Genomic DNA, 22825 nt, shown 5'->3' on the forward strand with positions numbered 1-22825 from the left:
TTCTATTCCGTTTAACCGTTGCACTATTGAGGCTTTCTGTCAAACGAAGGTACATTACAGTAAAGATGATTTAATAAGCGAGGCAAACAAGTAGATAGCTGCGAGGGGAGAACCTTCAGTTCTGTCTCGGCACTTGACATCCAACCTCATCTGTTTGTAATTATGATAATAATGATGACTGATTCCCTCGGCGTACTGACTAATATACCTAAGCTTTTTAACGTACCTTATCAGTAGGTTCAGTGCAACAAAATGCAAAAAAAAAGTACGAGTAGGTAGGTAGGTAGGAGGACTTATACCTATACGAAATAGCCCTTGATAATACATAGGTACTTTTTAAAAAACAATTTGTATTTCCAACTCTGCTCTAAGGAGCAGAGTTTTTAAAAGTTGAGCTTTGCCGGCTCGTCTCAGCAGCTTACTGAATTACAGTATAATTTCAACTGTACCTATCTATCTAGTAGTTATACCTAATTGCGTGAGTAGTTTCGAATAACTGCATGAAAGAACACGCATGCCGCTGCATCTAATGTCCGCATGCCGCCCGCGTGGCTGGTGGCTGGACTAATGTCTTTAGTCTTCGCTATACCAACTAGACGGTGGTATGTAGCTAGCTATCGACTAAATTATACTCTGCCATGGCTTTGACAACCTCGTGGTCATACAGAGTCTTGGGAGAGTAAATGGGTCTACTTGCTCTTGGCGTATTTCCCTGGAAGCCTTGTTCATCCATACAAGTAGTGTTTACGTGAACCTTGCTTCTCTTAAGTACAGTCAAAAATCTAAATGTATTTATTTATTAGTTTACAAGCACTTTTGAAACGTCAAGTAATGTTATAGTTGAAAACTTGAAATTAAAGTTACGAGGGTTCCAAACGCACTAGAATCTCTTCTATTTTTGGTCTGACATCTTCCCAGCTAAAGAGAACATATGATAGCTTACACAATGGGTAGGAACAAGCAGCAGCGTAACAGCAATGCTGTGTTGCAGGCGCAGAGTTCCCCGGGCAGCAGCACGACGGCGTCGTCGTCGGCGAAGGGGCGCGCGTCGCCCGACGGGCGCGAGATGTACGACGACCCCGAGGCCTTCCGCAACAACAGCATCGCGTGCCTGCGGGCCAAGGCGCAGGAGCACCAGGCGCGGCTGCTGTCCAACAACCTCCTCCTGCAGGTGAGCTGCCACAGCTGTGAACCTCCACAGACAAGTCAGGATTATCAGCTCATATCTGGTCTGGGGATAGGCATCGGCCTTGGCTCACCAGCCTTCTGGCAAAGACGTACCGCCAAGCGATTTACCGTTCTATCTAGTACGATGCCGCGTAGACCGTCTGAAGTATGGGTAGAACAAAATTGTACCTCTTCCAAGTTAGCCCGCTTCCATCTTAGACTGCATCGTCAATTAGCATCAGGTGAGTTCGTAATCAAAGGCTAACTGATAAATCAGAATATTGAATAAACAAAAGAAATACTAAATATTGAACCCCCAGCCGCAACATCTAACACGCGTTCGCGTGAGATTCTGTTTTCGTCGGATGACTTTTACTTTTTCTTAATTTCCTTTCTAAATTATATATTATTAAGGTCTAGAAATTTTGTATTTATATATAGATTGTGTGAAAAAAATATTACGTAATTTTTCTAAAACTTTCTTTTTCAAAAGGCTATAAAAGTCTGTTCATATTACTTACTCGTACTTAAAGAATGAAGCAGTTATCTAAATCTAAGCAAAACTATAAACAAGTCTAGAAATGTAGGATCTATAGGTATACGAATCGCTAAATCTGCAAATAAACAAAACGTAAAATAAAAGCTAAAATCAATATGACCCTCTTCAGTTTATAGATGTTGTCTGTTCTGGTTTTATATCAAACCGTTCTCAAAGTTCCTCAGATCTTATTTCGCCTCAAAAGCTTAATTGGTATGCAATCTGCGATCCCGTGAAGCAATGCAATTTAGCTCCGAACAACGAGAATTCCTACATTTGTAATGGCAACGCAGCAATTATGCAAGTCAGACTTCATTAGTGGGGCACTAGTTTACCAGATCTGCGAGAGGAATGTTTATTATAAAAAAGCACTTGCAAAACAAGCGGTGATAACCTACAAATGGTTTCAGAGACTTCGACTTTCGTTCGCAAGTCTCGGTTGAATCTTAAACTCTGCATGTTTATATGCCATAAGGTACACTTAAGTATTTTATGTAGTCGGTAAAGAAATGCAGATACCTACCTACCTATCTTAAGAAACTACATCGTAAATATTGAAACACCAAGTAGTAGAATTCGAGTCTCAGCCGTCGCCGTTAGCGACTTATGTTCTCTAGTCATCAGACTCGATTCTGGTAGAGTAATTGAGTTTCCCCCAAACCCCAATAACCCGAAATACTGCTGCGGTCTTATTAGGGAACCTATTCCACAACAAGAAATACAAGTCACAGTACAATTGTTTTACGATTTGTATCTCTGTCTTACAGGTTCGAGGTCTACAGCGAGCGAGTGGCGCGTGCGTGAGCGTGGTGGAAGATGATGGCCCCGCAGACATCGACGTGGGGACCGAGCCCCCTCCGCTCGACGCCGTCGCTCGGCTTTACTGACCCCCTGAACTGCAGGAGCTGCACCCCGCCCGCCTGCAGGAACCCCCCACGCCCCTCGTCACTGAAGCGTCCCGAGAACTCATGCCGTACGGCACCAACCAGATCTATGGATCACACGATGAACCCACCAAATAAAGTTGGCGATCTCAAGGATTAGGTACTTACTCTATGGTGAAGTTATTTTGGTTAAATTGTAAAGAATTGAACTCTGTGAAAGAAGAATAGAACGAAAAAAGGCTTCCTACGACACTAGCATATTTAAATAAGTTGAAAACTTTTAATCGTAGGTAAATCAAAGGCGTAGAAATTTCCAAAGATCAGGGATAATATTGATCACGCCTATCACAAAAGTGGACTTTGATAACCATTGAGCAAAGTTTTCCAAATTCAGTGATTTAATTCCTCAATATTGGCTAGATTTCGCCCAATAAGTCAAATGTCACACGAACATTACAGAGTGAATATGCGGCATGATACATTATAATGTTGAAGACAAAGTGTTATCGCGAAGACGAGACCGAACCAGTGACGTGTCGGGACTGGTACTTAAGTGTAATTATGTACATTGTAGACTTAGTCGTATTTAACTCGAGCCCCAGTTTTTCGTGCAATACCCTTAGTTAAGTATTTATCCGTTTAGCCGTTGTGTTAGCGTTGTATAAAGTTCTCCTGGCACTAGCTACTGTTCTTATAGTGCCCTTCATTTAGATAATATGTTTAGGGCCTCATCGCCGAGACAGGTGACGGACTGCACTCATTTCAAAATCATCATCTGATGATAAAATCATGGTCTCACGCACTCGAAACGACCGAAAACCAGTCCTTGCAGGTGTTTTTATCCTAGCGCCCCTGTAAACATTACGCTTTATTCCTATCGTATTTCTATCCTCTTTATTATTCATTCTAGGAAAGTCTATATAGACACCCATCACCAAAATATACCAAACTCTACAATGTCGTCTGTCTCGGTGACGCGGCAAGAACACGCACCTTTAGATATAAATTGTAATATAAGCAAAGACTAGTTCGGAGTAGTAGTTAACGAAATCGGTACTAAATTAAAATTTATTGTAAATGTTGGGCAGTGCCCGACATGAAAAACAAAATGTTGTGTCTTATCGTTTATCGTCTAAGCGACTACAAATTATTCCGCGCAGATTGCAGACATGATCTGATGATGGTTTAGTTCATTAAAGATGTTTACCTATAGTTCTTTATCTTACCTACTATTTACGTTTATGCAAAAATTATATATTATTTTGCATAAACCTAAAAAGTAAGAATAGGTTTTTTTATTTTATTCTAGAGTTGATCCAGAGTATTCGTATAATGTTACAACGCCATCTCGTAGAAGTTTCAAGTACCAGCCTGTTACAAGTATCTCAAAATGATACGAGATGGCGTTTGCTACTTAGCGAATGAAGAATTTTTCACTCTCACGAGCGAGTAACGACTGTGCCACGAAACCACTTTGCTCAAACCATGACATGAGCCTCCCTACAGAGGCTTAACTAGTTAACCATCAGATGAGATCCGATCCGAATCCGATCATGTCTGGATTCTGCGGGACTTAACAACATTAATTAATTATTATTATTGTATAATGTAATAAATCCGTAAGCGTTACTTATTATATTTAAGTGAATAAATTGTACTTACATACAGATTGTAGGTTTTTATTTATCGACTGTATATTTGTTTCATATTGTATTTTTAGTTACATTTAAAGTATATAATTTTTTTATTAATTTTATGTCCAAAGGATTTTTATAATACCTAGAACTTTCCTTGTGGTTCCCATGTTCAGTTGTTTCAAGCAAATATTTTTTTAAGAAGATATTTCGAACTTGTTTAGCATTATAAAACTTGCTGGCCGAGTAAGTATCAGAATTTAAACTCAGTTTTACATAGTAGACATACAGATGCATAACTAAACTATCGGTAGGTACCTTACCTAAGGTATTAAACAACTAGACAAAATACTATAACTACCGACAGTTTTACTTATATTTGTTGCAATATATTTTCAATATGATATTGAAAATGATATTATGAACGTGCCTATAGGTATGTATCTACAATCTACATGTTTAATTTCTTTTTCCAATGTTATATACCTATTACTTAAACATAGTTTTATTATTTACTCTTCATTAGTAGGAAAATCTTTTAGGTACCTTTCTTCCATGGAGAATTATTACTCGATGTAAAGAAAGAAAGATAATCACCTATGTACTAAAACTATCGAATCAGAGCAACGAAATGAAATTATATGTGAAACATTTGCTAAATATTATTTAAAGGCGTCGCATTAATTTATCATTCATTCGCCAACAAAAAAGCATGCCTTTATGTATTGTTTGCGTTGCGTTACGTTCATTGGTACGATGCAATTCGAAACTCAAATGCAAAAACATTCGATTTACCTTAACTTACGTACAAATCTACAAACCCTTTTGTTATTAGTTTTCATCGCGTAGTTAACTGGATGTATCAGACTAAATGTTTTACAAATTGAAAATAACGAAATTGTAGGTAAACCAAATAAATCAGTCCTCGTCCGCGTGACATGGATGACAGTGGGGTGTGGGATCGGGGACTCGGGGGGTGATCACAGAGCATACAACGGTAAAGCGAACGCCTTACATTCAGACGTTATGTGTCCCGCAGTTTCTCGAGAACAGGGTTGTCTAGTTTTATATTTCTTTAAATTATATATTCATTTTTATTGTACTTACCTAATTTAATTAAAAAGAGATAGTTGATTTAATGGTTCTATATTTCACTCCAAAACAATATTAAGGACGTTTGACACAATAAAAAAAGGTTACAATTTTGGGAATTTAATAACTTAACACTATTAAAAAAAAACGTAATTATGGGGAGACTCGTTATCAAGAAGTCTTGTCCCCATATATGCGAACTATATTTTCAAAGCCCTAACCGTTTTGCTCTGCCATCATACCCTACAGGCCACACATCTGTATTACGCGGCAGTGGACTCGTGAGCATTTTGCTCAAGTATAAAGCAATGTTTGTGACTACGACTAGCGACAATTAGGACCCGCCATTTTGATTTAGCTTCTATTTTATTAACACTTGATCCAATTTTGTTCTCGTGATTTCGTTCATTAGCCTCTGATGTAAGACCAATACCTGTACTCAATTGTACTTAACATTAATTACTATAGAATTGTAATATATTTATTGAATTAAAGACAAATGGAACTACTTAAGTAATGTGAAGCAACATCGTAAATACCTAAGATTATTTCGATGAATAAACAAATGTGTAAAACTATGTTTTGTTTTGTATTCTTTGCCTATATAAACTTTCATTTCAGTTTAATAAATAAGTACAACCATGTTTTAATCATCATCATCATCTTTATCAGCCGATGGACGTCCACAGCTGGACATATCTAAGCCTCTTGTATGGCCTTTCAAACACCACTATGTCGATCCGCCAGCATCCAGCGGCCGGTATATTTTAATATTCATATATTAATTATATTGTACAGTACTTGTGTAGAAAATTTTCATCGGTAAGGCAACTCTTGACTGCCATATCATCTGATGTTAAGTGGCGAGGAAGACTAAGATGATATCGCACTAAGAATCCGATTTTTTTTTCATAAATACTCACTGGTTTCTACCAAGCTATACCTACTGGAAATAAGGCCTTAATCTTACTGGAACTCAAAATCATTCCGGAAAGGTGGTTGTACTTTGAAGTACGATCAGAGCAACCTGATTCAATTTAAAAATATATGGTAACCTAAATTGACCTATACCTACCTATAATCGAACCCAGGACCACTGTTAACACATGAAGGAGTGCTGCTGTTTGGAATAATATAAATACTTGTCTAAACTTATTTCTGCCAAGAAAAAGTTTTGATTTGAATAATATTGATTGCCAGTGGAAATACAGCCTTACAAGAAACACATGCGAAGAAACAATATGGTGGATATTAAAACAGGTTAATTTCTAAACAACAAGATGAGCATTGAAATAAAACAACAATTGAAACGAGAACATGTAAATAGCACTTCATTATGAACATTAGCAACATCACGACACATTCAAATGCATTGTATACTTATTATTATTATTCATTAATTACCTCATAAGAGTAACACTAAAAAGGGCCTGCCTAGCCAGGCATGACTCTATAAAGCTGCCAGCCCACCGAAGCGGAGCGAGGCAGCGGAGCCGATAAACGGAGAAATATTAACCAATAGGATTGCACAAAATGTCTAAAATTGGTAAGCGGAGCAAAAATCACGTGCGGCGAAGCTTTTTCGGCAAGTCACTTTGCTCCGCAGCCTCACTTCGTTCCGGTGGACAGACACAGTACGCAACTTCGCTCCACATTAGTCGTTTCTCCGCTACGCTCACTCGCTCCACTTTTGTGAACAGGCAGCTTTATGAAGGGAAAGTTTGTCAGCGCATGCGTTACCAGAGGTTAGTACAGTAAATAGCCAACTATGGAGTTTGGTGTTGGACTATGGTTTGTGAAGCAGATTTCAACTGTCCAAGTATTAAAGATTATTTTTATTTTATTTTATTTTATTTTATTTTATTTTATACAAGAAATTATGAGGAATCATGTCTCCTGTCGCTAGAACTTTAGCTTCGTTTTTCGAAAGATTTTTTTTCATTCTCGCAATTGCAATTGATCTAAGTAACTGGCGACATTTCTCATAAAATGCAGAGGAAAATATAAATAATAGAGTATATACTGAGACCCTTGAACCTGCTACCTTCCAAAGTCACCATAACAGGGTAGTTCTAGAACGATAACGAACAATTAAGACCATTTTAAGCGTCAACTAGCCTATTGGCTACTGTATGTACTGTAGGTACTCACCTATGGTAGGGATATAAGCTGATAAACTTTAACCCTCCATAAAATGAGGAATCTTGTAATCCATTAACATTACACTTCATTACATAGTAATATATGAGTTTTTAAAACACTCAACTTAATCTAACGCCTTGTAATAAAACTATGCCCCTAAAAAGATGCTTTAAGCCAAAAAGTACAAAATTCACAAGACAAATTCATAATCTACTGTATATTAATGCTTAAAACAAATATATAAAATTATACGTGCCTGAAATGAAATGAAAACCTTGCTATGAAAAATATGGTAGCATTTTTTGGCGTCTCAATTTAGGTTTTTTATATATTTCTGGTCATAAATAAATATTATAATTAGTATTACAATAATAATTAATAAACATTATTTTTGGTAATTATTATTCGAATGTAAACTTGTGTTACTAGCAGCATATTCTTAAAATTCAGTACTTTTCTAACATTTTTAAGTTTTAGGCTCATAAATGCAATTTAATAATACAAAATATTTATTTATTTATTTACAACGCTAAAAGGATGTTTTAGAGAAATACATAACAATTAGACATGTAGTCAGATCAGAAATGTCCACAGCTTCAATGCTCATAAATTGATGTATTTTTAAAATACATACTTTTTAAATCTTCACATAAATATATTTGAAAATATAAACAAATATATTGTCATATGCGTATCGCACAAGAAGGCACCTTGTTTCAATAGGTAACAATTTAACAGCTCTTAAAACTTTATAGTCATTAATTTATTTTCGGTTTTCCTTTTGAGTTCCTTGCATCAAAAAATCTTGGCAGGCATAATATAAGGTAAACCTAAGGCGATTGTTAAAACTTCATTATTACTTAACCTTATTATACAAATGCGTTCAATATATATAATTTATTCAAAAAAATGTATATAAACCGTACTACAATTTTTTTTTATCTCATTAAGAGTATCTCGGATTTTTTTATTCTATGTCGCGGCATGCGATCGCAATAAACGATAATTTTTCAGTTGACCAAATAACTTTATAAATATATATATATATATATAAGTTAATAAAAATTCTGTTTACAAAGCTTTGTTTCCAAACATTTACCTTTTAGGAAAAGTTGACATTCATTCATTGAACACATTATTTATAGTTTAAGTATATTATTTTTTCAACAAAAACATTATCTGCAAAAATTTGATTTTTCACACAAACTAAACAAAATCATAAGACATGTACAGCTTTCCTAAAATTAAAAATATATTTCATAATAAAGTCAGAGATATTCAATAATACGAAAATATGCAATTCGCCGGAGTAATTTTAAATTCATAACCTTGTTTTAGCAAAGCAGAAAACGTTTTGTATAAAGCACCAACATGCATATATTTATATTCATAAGTTACTTATTATATAAGTATTATATTATATTATATAGCATAAGTAATGCAATAAAATTTATTTTAAAACTTAACCTAACTTTATAAATATAATTTTATAATAGGTTTTGTAATATAATTTTTAATAATGCTTAAAAGAAATAAACAAAAACTGACAATACAAAAATAAAATTCAATAACAAATGTTTGTGCAATATTTAATGGATTTTTTTGCACTGTTTGTATATTTATATAAAAATATACATAAAATATAACATCTGGTCGGACGGTTAATATTCAAGACATTTTAATAAAATAAAAAATATAAGAAATTGTTTGACATAGGGATGTCCAAACCATTCAATTAGTTATAGGGTCATTATGTATTTATCATATCGAATTAATGGATAGTATAATTATAGTCAGAGGCACAATTATTCGCCCACTTTAATATGACGCGAGTATATTTTAATGAGTTTGGCGGTACAATCGTAAGAATCACTTGTATTTCTCGTTTTATTTTCGTTGATTTGGACGCATTTTAGTTTTATTGCGTAAATTTTATACGAGGAGGTTGCGCAGGAATATTTTATGTGTTTCATTCGATTTTCTCAGTGGTTCTAGCAAAAGTTTTGGTAAGGTTGCCTTCGCATTACTAAATCACGACATGACTTGACTAGGACCGACTGACTATGGACTATATTTGATCACCTTCGCCTTAATAGAGCTAAATACTTCGTCATCAACCCATATTCGGCTCACTGCTGAGCTCGAGTCTCCTCTCAGAATGAGAGGGGTTAGGCTAATTACTTGATCACGGGCTAAATGCATATGCGAAGCAATATTAAAACAAAATAAATTCAACGCATTTCACTGCCAATAAAGCCAATTCCAGTTCACTGAAGCCATAAAGGAACAGCGTTCTATTTTGATAAAAAAAAATATTTTTTACGTTAGTATAGTAAATAATCAAAAATCTTTTGGGTTGGTTATTTTCTTATCGGTCAGTCTACATTTCAATTTCACAAACACATCATGTTTTGGAAGATGCCATCGATTATGTCATTTTATTTTGAGATATTGTAACCATATTGTAGCAAATACAACATTATTTAGTGGCTCACGTTTGGAATTGTACACCTAGATATAATCAATTGTAAATGAACATCAAAATATCCTTATTCTAGTAAACGACACAGCACTAACGACACTGAAAGCGTAGCCGAGCGAAGTCTTATATTGACAACCAGCGCTTGGCTGCTGGAGACAGAGGTAATATGGCACGGTCAGACAACTGACTGACTGACAGTGGTTCACTGACTGACGACAGTTCACTGAATGACTGACAGCAGTTCATTGGCTGACGGCAGTTCACTGAATGACGGCAGTTCACTGAATGACTGACAGCAGTTCACTGACTGACGGCAGTTCACGGAATGAGTGACGTCCAGTTAATAGTCGATCTTGTTGGGTGCCTCCATGTCTTCGGAGCTCTTCAGCATCAGGTAGTAGCTGTTCACGCACAGGATGCAGTACGCCAAGAGACCTGGAACGAGAAGGACAACTTTGTTACTTTATTGTAATTTTTGTTAATTTAGTGCCAATACAACCGTCTATTACATGGAGATAGGCTAGTTGACACTTTTTTAAATGGTCTTAAATAGTTCATTATCGTTCTACTAGAACGTAAAAAAAAAATCTATATTTTTTTGAGACGTGATTACATGAAAATTTTAGTTTTTAAATATATTTTTGACAATACGAGCCAAAACGCTGCCATGACGGTCTATATTTCAATTGTTTCATGACGTCACTATGACACATATTTTCGTCAAACGATCCGTTGTAAGGGAACAACAGAGCGTTTGACGAAAATATTAGTTAACAATTACTTTGACGTTTGGTACATCCAGTAACTTTGTGACGTCACAAAATGGACGACAGCGTTTTTGAAGTTTGGAAACATCGAAAAAAGACATGATTTGTAAATTAAGTTTTTTATGAAATCCTTAAATTTTATTAATTAATATCGATATATTTCGGACCCTTATTCCATGTACTATACGAAATTAATATTGCTTATATTTTTTATATGAATCTTGTATATTGGTCTTGGGTTCAAAATGGGTCAGGCTATGAATTACTGAGCTTCTTTTTTAGATTAGTGCAGAATTTTAGTCCAGAGCTCGTAAAAAAGTTATCGTGCGGAAGGGCTTAAACGGCAATGCTCGATGTCGCCGTATATAGCTTTGCAATTTCGTTTATGACACCATGATATGCGGGCGACGGGAGGGGAAGGACTGCGCGGGTGTGAAGTCGTGCGCGCGGGGCATCGCTTCCCGGCCCGCGCGGACCAAGTCGACATTTGCAAAGGCAAACAGGTCTCACCGAAGAACACTATCCCCTGCAGGAAGGCGAGGAAGATCTCGGAGCCGCTGGCCGTGAAGCCGAAGGTCATGGACACCAGCACGTACAGCAGCGCCGCCGCGTACAGCACCAGCATCACCCACACCCACACGCGCAGCGCCGTCGTGTTGCGCTGCAACGACACCGACACCGAGTGTGACTCCTGCGCATCAACCTGACACCGGCTACCAAACAACCAGGTGTCAGGGTAATCCGCACGAGCTGTACAGTGAACAGAAAGGTAGCAACTTATCGAAACCAAAGCATATTTAATACTTAATATTATAAACGCGTAAGTTTGTATGAATGATCGTATGGATGTTTGTTACTCTTTAACGCCACAACTACTGAATCGATTTGGCTAAAATTTCGAGTGGAAATAGATTTTACTTTGTACATATTGGAAACTACTTTTCATCCCGTAAATATCTATGGTTCCCGAGTAGAGAAAATCTAAATTCAACGCGGACGAAGTCGCGGGCGTCTGTTAATATTTAATATTTAGAAGAGTGGGATATATTCTCATTGGTCCCAGAAAAGATCTTCACTTATGTGGAATTAACACCATATACTTTATAAGTTTATATTATAAAGAGTATTATAGTTAATGCGACTGTAGGTGGTAATGTTAATCTACTAAACTCATTTACAACTAGCAAACAACCACGTTATTAGTGAGTGTCGTAGGCCACATTATGTTCTGAGGAGGAAGTCCATGAGCTGATGTTGATGGTAGTCTTTTCCTTAGGGGGGCGAATCCTCATGGACATCCGCGCCGGGTAGTGCTGAACTCCTACAGGCTTAAAACCCATCCTACCTTCTAGACACTGGTGTCCCTGCTATAAAACCTACCACTAACGTAGATAGTCTTTTTTAGCCAAATTTGATAAGATCCAATACAGAGCTTGTCGCAGTTCTAAGTGCTAACTAAAGTTAAGCGAAATTAAATTAAAATAAATCATTGAATATTGTACTAAAATATTTTATTTTCTCGCAATCGTAGTGAAAAGCAAAGAGTAACACGTGGGGCTAAACCCATTATAAACTCGGTTTCTATTTAGGCGGCCGTTCGTCTCGGGCCCTAAAAATACCTCGTATATAATGGGTCTTTTTAGCCCCTTGTATAACAATCTACTATTACAACTAGCAAACCACGTTATTTGTGAATGTTATAAGCTATATTATGTTCTGAGGAGGAAGTCCATGAGCTGATGATGATGAAGTCTTCAGTGTTCAGGTTAAGCGAAGCGGGGTAACCCCCCCTTGGGTACGGTACCTTGCAGGCGGCGAACAGCAGCATGGCCGCCAGCAGCACGTGCACCACGGAGACCACGGCCACGGCCACGGTGATGGAGTACCACGTGCTGTACAGGTGGTCCTCGCCGTCCTCCACCGTGCCCACAAGCGCGCGCGCGCCCTCCGCGAACACGGAGCACACTATCATCATCGTCAGCGCTGTCAACTGAAAGGGAGGATGATGAATTGACCTCTCTACAGATTTATTATAAGTATAGATTATGATAAGTGTAAAATGATAAGCTATTTATACCATCATTTTTAATTTGTTTGCTTGTAAACAGTGCACATCAAGTATTTCATTGACACATCTTAAGCAAATTGAATAGTAAACATCGATGTTATTTAGTAGCAAAGCATTAGCTTTGCTACTAAATAACATCGATGTTTCAGCAGCATGCAAAGAGTTACTTGTTGCCATATTTTGTCAGGAGTAGACTCGAAATGATTGCTATAGGGATGATGACAGTTTTTTAAATTGTTTGTTTCCACCCCCCAACAGTGTGCCTAGTGCCAGTTTTCATACTGTGACTATCACGCAACCGTAATCGCGAATTTGCAAGGAATTGAAACAGTTATGCAGTAGTGCCACTAGATGGCGCTGTTTCAATTCCTTGCAAATTCGCGTTTACGGTTGCGCGATAATCACAGTATGAAAACATTGAAAACTGCCACTAGGCATACAGATGTTTGTAGCATCAAATATCAGTTTATAACAGGTCCAATCTGAGTACTGACGCAATTAAAGATATATCTGATTTTGGTTTGGAATCGAATTCCTGGTCAGGTTTAGAGTTTCATTCCGCGCTCGCGTCAATTTTTTAATTTCTAAATAGATTTGAGTCTGGACTCAGGGTTGATAGCTGTTACTGTTATCAGCTTTTTACAGTTCGGGTACGATTTCGTGAGGTATTAGAGAAAGTGCAATAATCTCACCATATGAAGGAAAGCAATGATCTTAGTGCCGGACTCGAGGCCGAAGCACCAGCAGCACGACGTGATGTGCGGAACACCCATTGCAGCGGCGCTCGTCTGCGACCTGTAAAATAACAGTACAACATTTTTAAATATATGGAATAAGATATAGGTTATCCATACCCATTTTACCAATATTTATCTGCCATTTTTTATAATAATTTTCTAAATCATTTTGATATGAGCAACATTCTCTTTCCCCACCAATCAGTCTGAAAGACAGTTACACTAAAAGTGTAACGACAACAGTCCAGGCGCGGTTGGAACTCATGACCAATCGGTTTGAGTTCGGCCCTTTTACCATGAAGCATTCTGTAAAACGAGGTAAGGCGTATGATACCTAAAGCCGTTTATTAAAAAAACGTTAAAATAAATGTGATGATAAGTTAATAGATATCAATGCTGACGCTCCTTCAGTTTCTCACACCAGCTAATTTAGAGCAGACGCCCTTGAGTTGTTCCGTCCATCTCTTCTGCTTCTGCCTTCAGGCCTCAGGCGATACTTCTCGCCTAAACTCGACGGTGACGTCGCTGAGGTCCCATTAAGGAGCCCACGGCAGTTACACAATCAGAACAAAATACTATGTATCGCCTGTGTGTGTACAACTTACTTCAACAAACAAAACACTCTACACTCAAAACCACCATAAAATTGAACACCAGCACCTAAGCTAAGCAATACGAACTCTACCTATATCGTAGTAGTTTTTATAAAAAAAAATATACTCAAAGAGAAAAAGAATAACATTTGAACCATTGACTTTACTTATTTGCTATGGCTCTGCTTGTTCAAGTGGCATTTGATTTGCTTAAGAAAAGCTGATGAAAAAATAAAGGAAAACAGTTGCATGTTTAGCTATAGGTTGGAGTCTTCTAAGAATTCAAAACAAAACCGGTAATAATAACTGCAAAACAATAAACAGCCAACAGCCGAAAAAACACAAAGAGATAAAACGAACATTTCCCGTGTCTGCATAGCTGCTTGCACTGATACCGAGTGGTGTGCACTGTGAAGCACTGAGATACAAGTTCTGCATTGCAACACAAAACAATCAAAAACACAACTTTTTGCACACAGAATTTTTATAAATAACCTATGCCAAGTGCAAGTTACACACTGTTGCGAACTAGCGGGTAACGGAAAGTGCTATTTTAATTTTTATCTTCTGATCCAACTTCAACCACTTACGAGCTCATTCATTAGCGAAAGCGAATAGTTCGCAACAGTAGGTGCATTCTCTCTAATAGTTAAATGTAATGTAAACATACAGAAGTTATTTTTAACAACAACTAGCGGTCGCCCTCGACTTCCTAGGGCTGTTTTTTTTTTACAAATTTCACGGAAATCATGTATTTTTCCAGATAAAAAGCCTAACCTATAATGCTACATAACCTTCACTATCTTTCTGCATTGATTTTAATGTGACTTATAGTCACAGTATGAAAACGTAAAATCAATGTAAATAGCTATAAGCACTTGAAAAAACACACTTGTTTCGAAATAACGGACAGACGGTTCAATTTTATTTAATATGTATTGTTGACAATATTCAAAATTTATGTATTTGATAAAATATCCTAGAGCTTATGACTTGGACCACAGGCGAAACAAAACAGTGCGCTCGTCAAGGCCACTACTCGTCTTTATTAATTGGTATTCTGGATGGACGACTATACAGGGTGAGTCAAATATTTCAATATATTGTTAACAACAAAACCATATCTATCTATAATGTTAGTTATAGTACAAAAGTTTTCTTTAAATAAATATATAAACCTAGCCAACGCCCCACAGTTGCAATCGCATAATTCCGTTCCGTCGTTCCCGTGAGAGTACAGGGATACAATATAGCCTATGACACTCACAAATAATGTGGCTTTGTAATAGTAAAAGAAACAAAATTGGTCCTGTAGAACCAGAGATTAACCTTACAACTCTTTAAAGTTTAAAGTATAACTATATAAAACATCTGAAAATGCAAACAATATTATTAGCTAGTCTTTAGAGACCCTATTCCTTCTGAAAAAGTTAAATAATGGACAATATTTGTAGAATTTTGGTGGAGTTAGAACTTAAGTTGCAAAAAAGAGTGGCAATTCAAACCTGTGTAGAACTTAGAAGTACAATATTGAGTAATTAACTTCAGCACTTACTTAATGAAAAGTAAAATGTAAATAATATCTCATCATACTGTATATTAAACATGTCAGACAGGTCTATAAAAACTGGATCCAATGAGAGTAGACCTAGTCATAACAATTACATAAAATAACACATGAGCCTTATTACTGGGCATATGTGAAGCTTTTAATTGAAAAATTTATTTAATTTTTAATCTAAATTTTTTTTTGTCATTAATACATACTTATAGCATTTATCAGAGTATCTACTTAGCATTTGCCTTGTTTTGAGTCTGCGTCTATCAAGCCTCATTTGCCTGTGATTTAACCAGCCAGACTTTACTTCAGACTGAAGCGTAATATATATTTGATATTTATTCCATCAAAGAAATTTTATCAGCAGATGAACTTCCTGCTGGACATATGTCTCCTGAATAGACTTCCAAACACAATGGTCTGAGCCACCACCATCCAGTGGTTTTCTGCGACCCTCTTGATGGCCTCGGTCAACCTTTTTTATCATAGTGGCTGCAGCAAATATTGATTTTAGTTTCTTTCTTTTCCAAATTATAAAGTAAATCACCAATACTATTGGCAACTCAGTTACACCCCTTCAAATCTTATCATTCATTTGTCTTTGTACATAATAAGCAACAACATTTTAAAACTAGAGAAGATAATTATAAGATTAGTTAGTTCAAATCTGGTCACTCACTTGATTACTTTGTTATAGTAAGTAGACATACTACCAAGAAAGTTAATGCTCCTGCATAGACCCAGCATTTCAAGTCAAGAAATAAAAACATTTGATATTATTTCTACATACTCAATAATATAAAAAAAGAGTAATGGTATAAAAGCAACAACAATGGTTCCAAACATGCCTTGGACTCGGAGAGCCCACTTCTGTTTTATCCATTATTGAATACCAGAGCCATCTCTGCTCTGATTATTAGCATTTTTAGCTCTAGAGGAATAGTACTTCTTTTTTGTTATCAAAATCCTAACAAATATGCTGAGTGGAGACCCTTTTAGGATCATCATGCTAAAGTGTTTTTCAGATAGCATGGGTACGGTGACAGTTGCCTTATGACGTTCATAATACATACTATTATTGTGAATCTCTGCAAACTTTCAAGAGTGAAATGAACTATCACTGTACCCATGATATCTGAAAAACACTTTAAACTGTTTTATTTTTTTTTTTTTTTTATATTACTATCCTGTGTACCTTGTACTTGGATTTGCTCTCAATCTAAATGTAACACAGTGCTATAACCCCACTAAGACTTTGCTTCTATCATCTACAAGTACTTATCATATTCTTTGATTTGCTAATGAGTTTTCCTGTCTGTCACATGATAAATGCAGCACCAGCACTGTGAATCCATGGAATGCTAAGATTTTTTAGATTACCTATCCCTTATTTATTTAATGGGTCATTTGTGCAATCTACTACTTTTTTTAGCCCATTGTCCAAGATGATATGTAAAGCCATGTACGAAAAAAAATAATTTGGGTACTTACTTACTTACTTATTCGTTTTGGTTTTATTTTATCTCCATTCAGCATAAATATATAAAAACAATATTTCATTAATAAGGAAAAAATTGATGAAATGTATAGGGCGAGATTAATCATCTTCTGTTACATTTTGTGGTTTATTTAAGCTTAAAAAATCACAAAATACATAGGTATTTCACAATACAGATTTGTTTTCATTGTTAATTTATTAAACTATCGCACAGAGTTCAATAAAATGTTGTGACACTAATGTGTTTGTGTGTCTAAATAATAATAATGAATATATTAGACTCTAATAAGTTTATCAATGATAGAAAGTGAATAAATTAAAATTGTAGAGATCGTAATGATGTGTTAAAGACATAGAATTTGATAAAAGTATAAAAGCAATATACCTACCCACATGAGAAGTTTAAATAGATTTTTGATAGAATAGTCTAATATTACTTAAAACTGATTACCTTGGTGATGTTTTCTTAGTACACAGTTCTCGTGAACGGCGAAATTATTCGTACACTTTTCTCGGAATAAAAACTCGGATATCTATTTCGTTCAATTTAAAACACTTGACACGATATTTTTACCAGCCACTTATATTTAATTATAAATTAAATAATTAATTTAATATAAACGGTGCACATGAACAGTTGACAACAACGTTCGCCATAGATAATACACTTATACTGGTATAGATGCGCAACGTTGAAAAAATTTCTAGTGTTTTTTATCCACTAAATATAGATGGTGCTAAATATTATGTCTGCGTCGTACCAAGTAAGTCAAAAGATGGCGCTGTTTAGCATTACCGAAGGGTTTATATCGAAGTTCTACATCTAAATATTTTAAAGGCAATCATGGTAAAAATTTGATAACCTATTAGTTATTGTGTTACATACAACACAATAATATTACATAGGTTACCAAATTTTTATCATAATAACCTATTAGAGGATGTTCGTAAAATAAAACACTGAAATATTTATTTACTTTTATATTTAGAATGTATTTTATAGTACTGGTATGCGTGCGTTTTAATAAAATCATTTTCATTAAATTTCGCCATTTTACCTTTTAATATTTTATTTACCCCCATACACCAACTGTTAACAATAAGCTTTATTGACAATGCAATGATAAATTCTTTTAATTTAGAAAAATGCGTTGGACATTTTAAAACTATATTAAAATCGCAGTACATTTCAATGTGAAACTTTATTTCATTGGCTAATAGTCGAGACTCCGGTGATTCCTGCATGCACCGAGCGATTGAATGAAACACATCTTTCATCAATATTGAAAATTCATTACTTGGGTAATGTAACGACTTTTTGGTGTAGTCCCTTTCATATATATATGAAGCATCTTGTTTTTTTTTTGAAATTAGCGACTCGGTGCAAACAGGACATTTTTTAAAAACTATTCTTGCTTTTTTTAATATCCAGCCCGCCACATATTTTTTTGTTTCTTTATTAATAAAATTTTTACCGGTCTCTTGGCTGGGCTGGATAGGAGTCTCTAACTCTTCTAATAATAAATTTATACTTTGCACATTTTTACGACTTTCATTTTTGTCAGCGCAAGTTTCTTTCTGTAACAAATTTTCCATGGATTTAAATAAAACATTATTGTCGTCCTCACAGTTGGCGTTAACAGAATGGGGGGTTCCGAAGCTGTTGATAATTAAAGTTTTATAAGAATTTATAAATTGATCACACGTAGGGTTTGTGTTTCTCACACCATTACTGCGAATTTTACAAAAAAAGTTTTCAAGCGGATCTTGATTTAAGTTTCGTGGGAGCAGGCTTGTCACCCCGCAACCGCAACCACCGCATGCCCAGCGTGGTCAGTACTGGGCAAAACTTTGTATGGACGGCAAAAACAAAACACAGCCCCTAGTCCCCGGCAGCCCCGCTATTCCTGGCTCTGGCAGCGGTTATGGTAACGGCGGGGCAAGGGGTGTTAAGAATCTCCGGCAGAGATTCCGCTGCCAACCCCGACGACTAGACCTGGCAACATACAACGCACGCACTTTGAGGTCCGACGAAAAGGTCATCGAGCTGGAAGAAGTTATGAGCAAGTTGCACTGGGATATCATAGGATTGTCTGAAGTCCGAAGAGAGGGGGAGGGCTCGATAATCCTTGAATCCGGCAACATGCTCTACTACCGGGAGGGCGACCAACAGTCCCAGGGTGGTGTCGGATTTATCGTTCACAAGTCCCTCGTGAACAATGTTGTAAAAGTCGAGAGTGTGTCGAGCAGGGTAGCGTTCCTGGTCCTCCGAATTACCAAACGGTATTCGTTGAAGGTTATACAGGTTTACGCACCGACCTCGACACATCCCGACGAGGAGGTAGAGGTATTGTATGAGGATATTTCTAAAGCCATACATGCCTCAAACTCTCATTACAATGTTGTGATGGGGGATTTTAACGCAAAGCTGGGCGAACGTAGCGGTTCAGAGTTGAAAGTGGGACGATTTGGATATGGGCAACGGAACGATAGGGGCCAAATGTTGGCTGACTTCATGGAGAAGGAGGGCCTCTTTATGATGAACTCCTTCTTCAAGAAGCCACCACACAGGAAATGGACCTGGATGAGCCCCGATGGTTCCACGAAAAACGAGATCGACTTCATCTTGTCTACCAGACGGCAAATATTCAACGATGTTTCTGTGATCCATAGGGTGAAAACCGGTAGCGATCACCGAATGGTTAGAGGCACGTTGAATATCAACATTCAGCTGGAACGGTATCGACTGGTGAAGTCTACGCTCCGACCTACTCGTGCCCATATTCAAAACCCCGAGTCCTTTCAACTAGAACTGCAGAACCGCTTTGATTGCCTAGCAAATTGCGAAACTGTGGACGATCTGAACAACAGGTTCGTGGAAACTGTCCATTCCGTTGGGTCTAAGTTCTATAAGACCCACCGTGCGAAAAGAACCAAAAAGTTCTCGGACCAAACACTTAAACTCATGGAAGAGAGGCAAGAAATGAGATTACAGTCTTCAGCAGATGCGTCAAAATACCGACAAATCAGTAGACAGATCTCTAAGTCGCAAACCAGCGACTTGCGAAATTTCAATACCGAGCGTATTAAAAATGCGATTGAAAATAATCGAGGCTCGAAAGTTTTCGCCAGAGATCTGTCTATTGGACAGAGGCAGCTGACGCGTTTGAAGACCGAACACGGTAATCTAATTTCTTCCAAGCCCGAGTTATTAAGTGAGGTCGAGAAGTTCTATGGACAGCTATACACGACTACTCAGCAGCCTGTTGCCAATTTGGCTAAAGACCCCAGAGCCAAGTTGACCCGACACTATACCGAAGATATCCCGGACGTCAGCCTATACGAGATTAGTGTGGCTCTCAAACACCTGAAGAACAATAAGGCGCCAGGTGAGGACGGAATCACAGCAGAACTCCTGAAAGCGGGTGGAAAACCGATACTTAAAGTCCTTCAGCGATTGTTCAATTCCGTCATTCACGAGGGCACGACGCCTGAGGCGTGGCATAGGAGCGTGGTGGTTCTGTTCTTCAAAAAAGGTGATAACACCTTGCTGAAGAATTACAGACCCATCTCGCTGCTAAGCCATGTTTACAAATTGTTCTCGAGAGTCATTACGAATCGTCTCGCTAATAGGTTTGACGACTTCCAGCCTCCCGAACAAGCCGGTTTCCGAAAAGGCTTTAGTACCATAGACCACATCCATACGCTGCGGCAGGTTATACAGAAGACTCACGAGTATAACCAGCCACTTTGCTTAGCGTTTGTGGACTATGAGAAAGCCTTCGATTCGGTGGAAACCTGGGCTGTGCTAAGGTCATTGCAGAGATGCCGAATTGATTACAGGTATATCCAAGCGTTGAAGTGCTTGTACGAAAACGCCACTATGTCAGTCCGTATTCAGGATCAGACTACGAGGCCAATCCAGTTGCAGCGAGGAGTGCGTCAGGGAGATGTGATCTCTCCGAAGCTATTTACCGCCGCACTGGAAGACGTCTTTAAGCTTCTGGACTGGAGCGGACTTGGCATCAACATCAATGGCGAGTACATCACTCAACTGCGGTTCGCGGATGATGTAGTCATCATGGCACAGACTCTGGATGACCTTAGTACCATGCTCAATGACCTCAGCAGCGTTTCTCAACAGGTGGGCCTGAAAATGAACATGGGCAAAACAAAAATAATGTGTAATGCTCATGTATCGCTCCACCCAGTTATAGTTGAGAACGCTGCACTCGAAATTGTAGACGAATACATATACCTAGGACATATGATCCAGTTAGGTAGGTCCAATTTCGAGAAAGAGGTGAACCGTCGAATCCAACTCGGCTGGGCTGCATTCGGGAAGCTTCGCGACATCTTTTCGTCCGAAATTCCTCAGTGCCTGAAGACAAAAGTCTTCGAACAGTGCGTGTTGCCAGTGATGACCTATGGTTCCGAGACTTGGTCGCTAACTATGGGCCTCATAAGAAGGCTTAGAGTCACACAGAGGGCGATGGAACGAGCTATGTTAGGAGTATCTCTGCGTGATCGAATCAGAAATGAGGAAATCCGCAGAAGAACCAAAGTCACCGACATAGCTCAACGAGTTGCGAAGCTGAAGTGGCAATGGGCGGGGCACATAGTTCGAAGAGCCGATGGACGTTGGGGTCCCAAAGTGCTGGAATGGCGACCCCGCACTAGTAAGCGCAGTGTTGGCCGACCCCCCACCAGGTGGACTGACGACATCAAGCGAGTCGCAGGGATTCGCTGGATGCAGGCGGCTCAGTATCGTGATGTTTGGAAGTCCCTACAAAAGGCCTATGTCCTGCAGTGGACGTCCATCGGCTGATATGATGGTGGTGATGAGGCTTGTCACGTTAAAGTTATTTTGTAAAAAGGTCCACATTTCTCTATATATGCGAATATTATGTATAAAATTCTTTATAGACGGAACTTTTTCATATACTGTGGTACCATTTTTCTTTTTTTTTTCATAGCCCATTGACCTTAAGACGGGTAATACCTGCTCCCATAATTTAAAATGTGGCGAACCATTTTTTAGGCAACACCTAAACTTTTTGCTGCTATCTTTATAATTATGTCCATTAAACGAATCAAATAGCTGGTCCATTATACGTAGCAAATCTGCTGTGTCTTCACATTCTTTTGGAAGGATTCCATGTTCTGTAAAAATAAAACACTGATATCATAATTTATTACTACTTACTATATAGTAAAAATGAAACATATTGAAATCCACAAACAATTATAGAAAATAACACATTATGCAGCATTTATTTGAAAGCTTGTTTTTGTGATTCAATGTTTGAGAAAACTTTTATAAATTTTTAACTTTACATACATTTCAGATAAAATAAACATACAAAATAGTAAAAATAGTTTAATTAAGCAAATGTTATTAATTTTAGCATAATACTTACTAGTGCAAAATTTAATAGCATTTGATAATCTTTGGCTGAACACCTGTGCAGCATACTTTACTTTCATTTTTGGTATTTTTTCTTTTATTACATGTGAATCAGACAATTTATTGACTAGTCTTAATTCATCCTCTTCGTCATCTTTTTCCATAAACATCAGTAAATGTTCCCATTTACCCACTTTAACGATACCATTTTCAATGAATCTTAAATTCTTAAGTAATAAATTATTTCTTATACCTTTT

General features: G+C 37.3%; 2 protein-coding genes across 4 annotated transcripts in view; one reads left to right on the forward strand and one right to left on the reverse strand.

The window, feature by feature from the left end:
* The window catches only part of LOC112054788 (visual system homeobox 2-like), a 136073-nt gene extending 130180 nt beyond the window's left edge, over positions 1–5893 (forward strand). For both annotated transcript variants that reach the window (XM_052886086.1, XM_052886087.1), the window contains 2 exons: positions 992–1171; positions 2473–5893. In XM_052886086.1, coding sequence (XP_052742046.1) covers positions 992–1171; positions 2473–2592 — 300 coding nt within the window. In that variant the 3' untranslated portion in view covers positions 2593–5893. The remainder of the gene's footprint in view (positions 1–991; positions 1172–2472) is intronic.
* A 726-nt stretch (positions 5894–6619) lies between these two features.
* Positions 6620–17822, reverse strand: LOC112056223 (uncharacterized). Of its 2 annotated transcripts, none has more exons than XM_024096610.2 (5): positions 17612–17822; positions 13467–13569; positions 12511–12696; positions 11217–11367; positions 6620–10374 (listed from the first exon to the last, which is right to left on the reverse strand). In XM_024096610.2, the coding sequence occupies exons 2-5, from the start codon at positions 13545–13547 to the stop codon at positions 10280–10282; spliced, it is 513 nt and encodes a 170-aa protein (XP_023952378.1). In that variant the 5' UTR covers positions 13548–13569; positions 17612–17822; the 3' UTR covers positions 6620–10279. The 2 variants fall into 2 exon arrangements, with proteins under 2 accessions (XP_023952378.1, XP_052742049.1); XM_052886089.1 differs by lacking the exon at positions 17612–17822 and adding an exon at positions 14465–14576.
* Positions 17823–22825: the final 5003 nt, after the last annotated feature.

The sequence above is a fragment of the Bicyclus anynana genome, chromosome 16, assembly GCF_947172395.1.
Source record: "Bicyclus anynana chromosome 16, ilBicAnyn1.1, whole genome shotgun sequence".
In the NCBI taxonomy this organism is placed as follows: Eukaryota; Metazoa; Arthropoda; class Insecta; order Lepidoptera; family Nymphalidae; genus Bicyclus; species Bicyclus anynana.

Excerpts from the sequence above, each read along its gene's own strand:
- LOC112056223 (XM_052886089.1), bottom strand. Across the intron at positions 12,697-13,466 it reads TCATTGCTTTCCTTCATATG|TTGACAGCGCTGACGATGAT; the intron begins GTGAGATTATTG and ends CCTCCCTTTCAG. Across the intron at positions 10,375-11,216 it reads GCAGGGGATAGTGTTCTTCG|GTCTCTTGGCGTACTGCATC; the intron begins GTGAGACCTGTT and ends TTCTCGTTCCAG.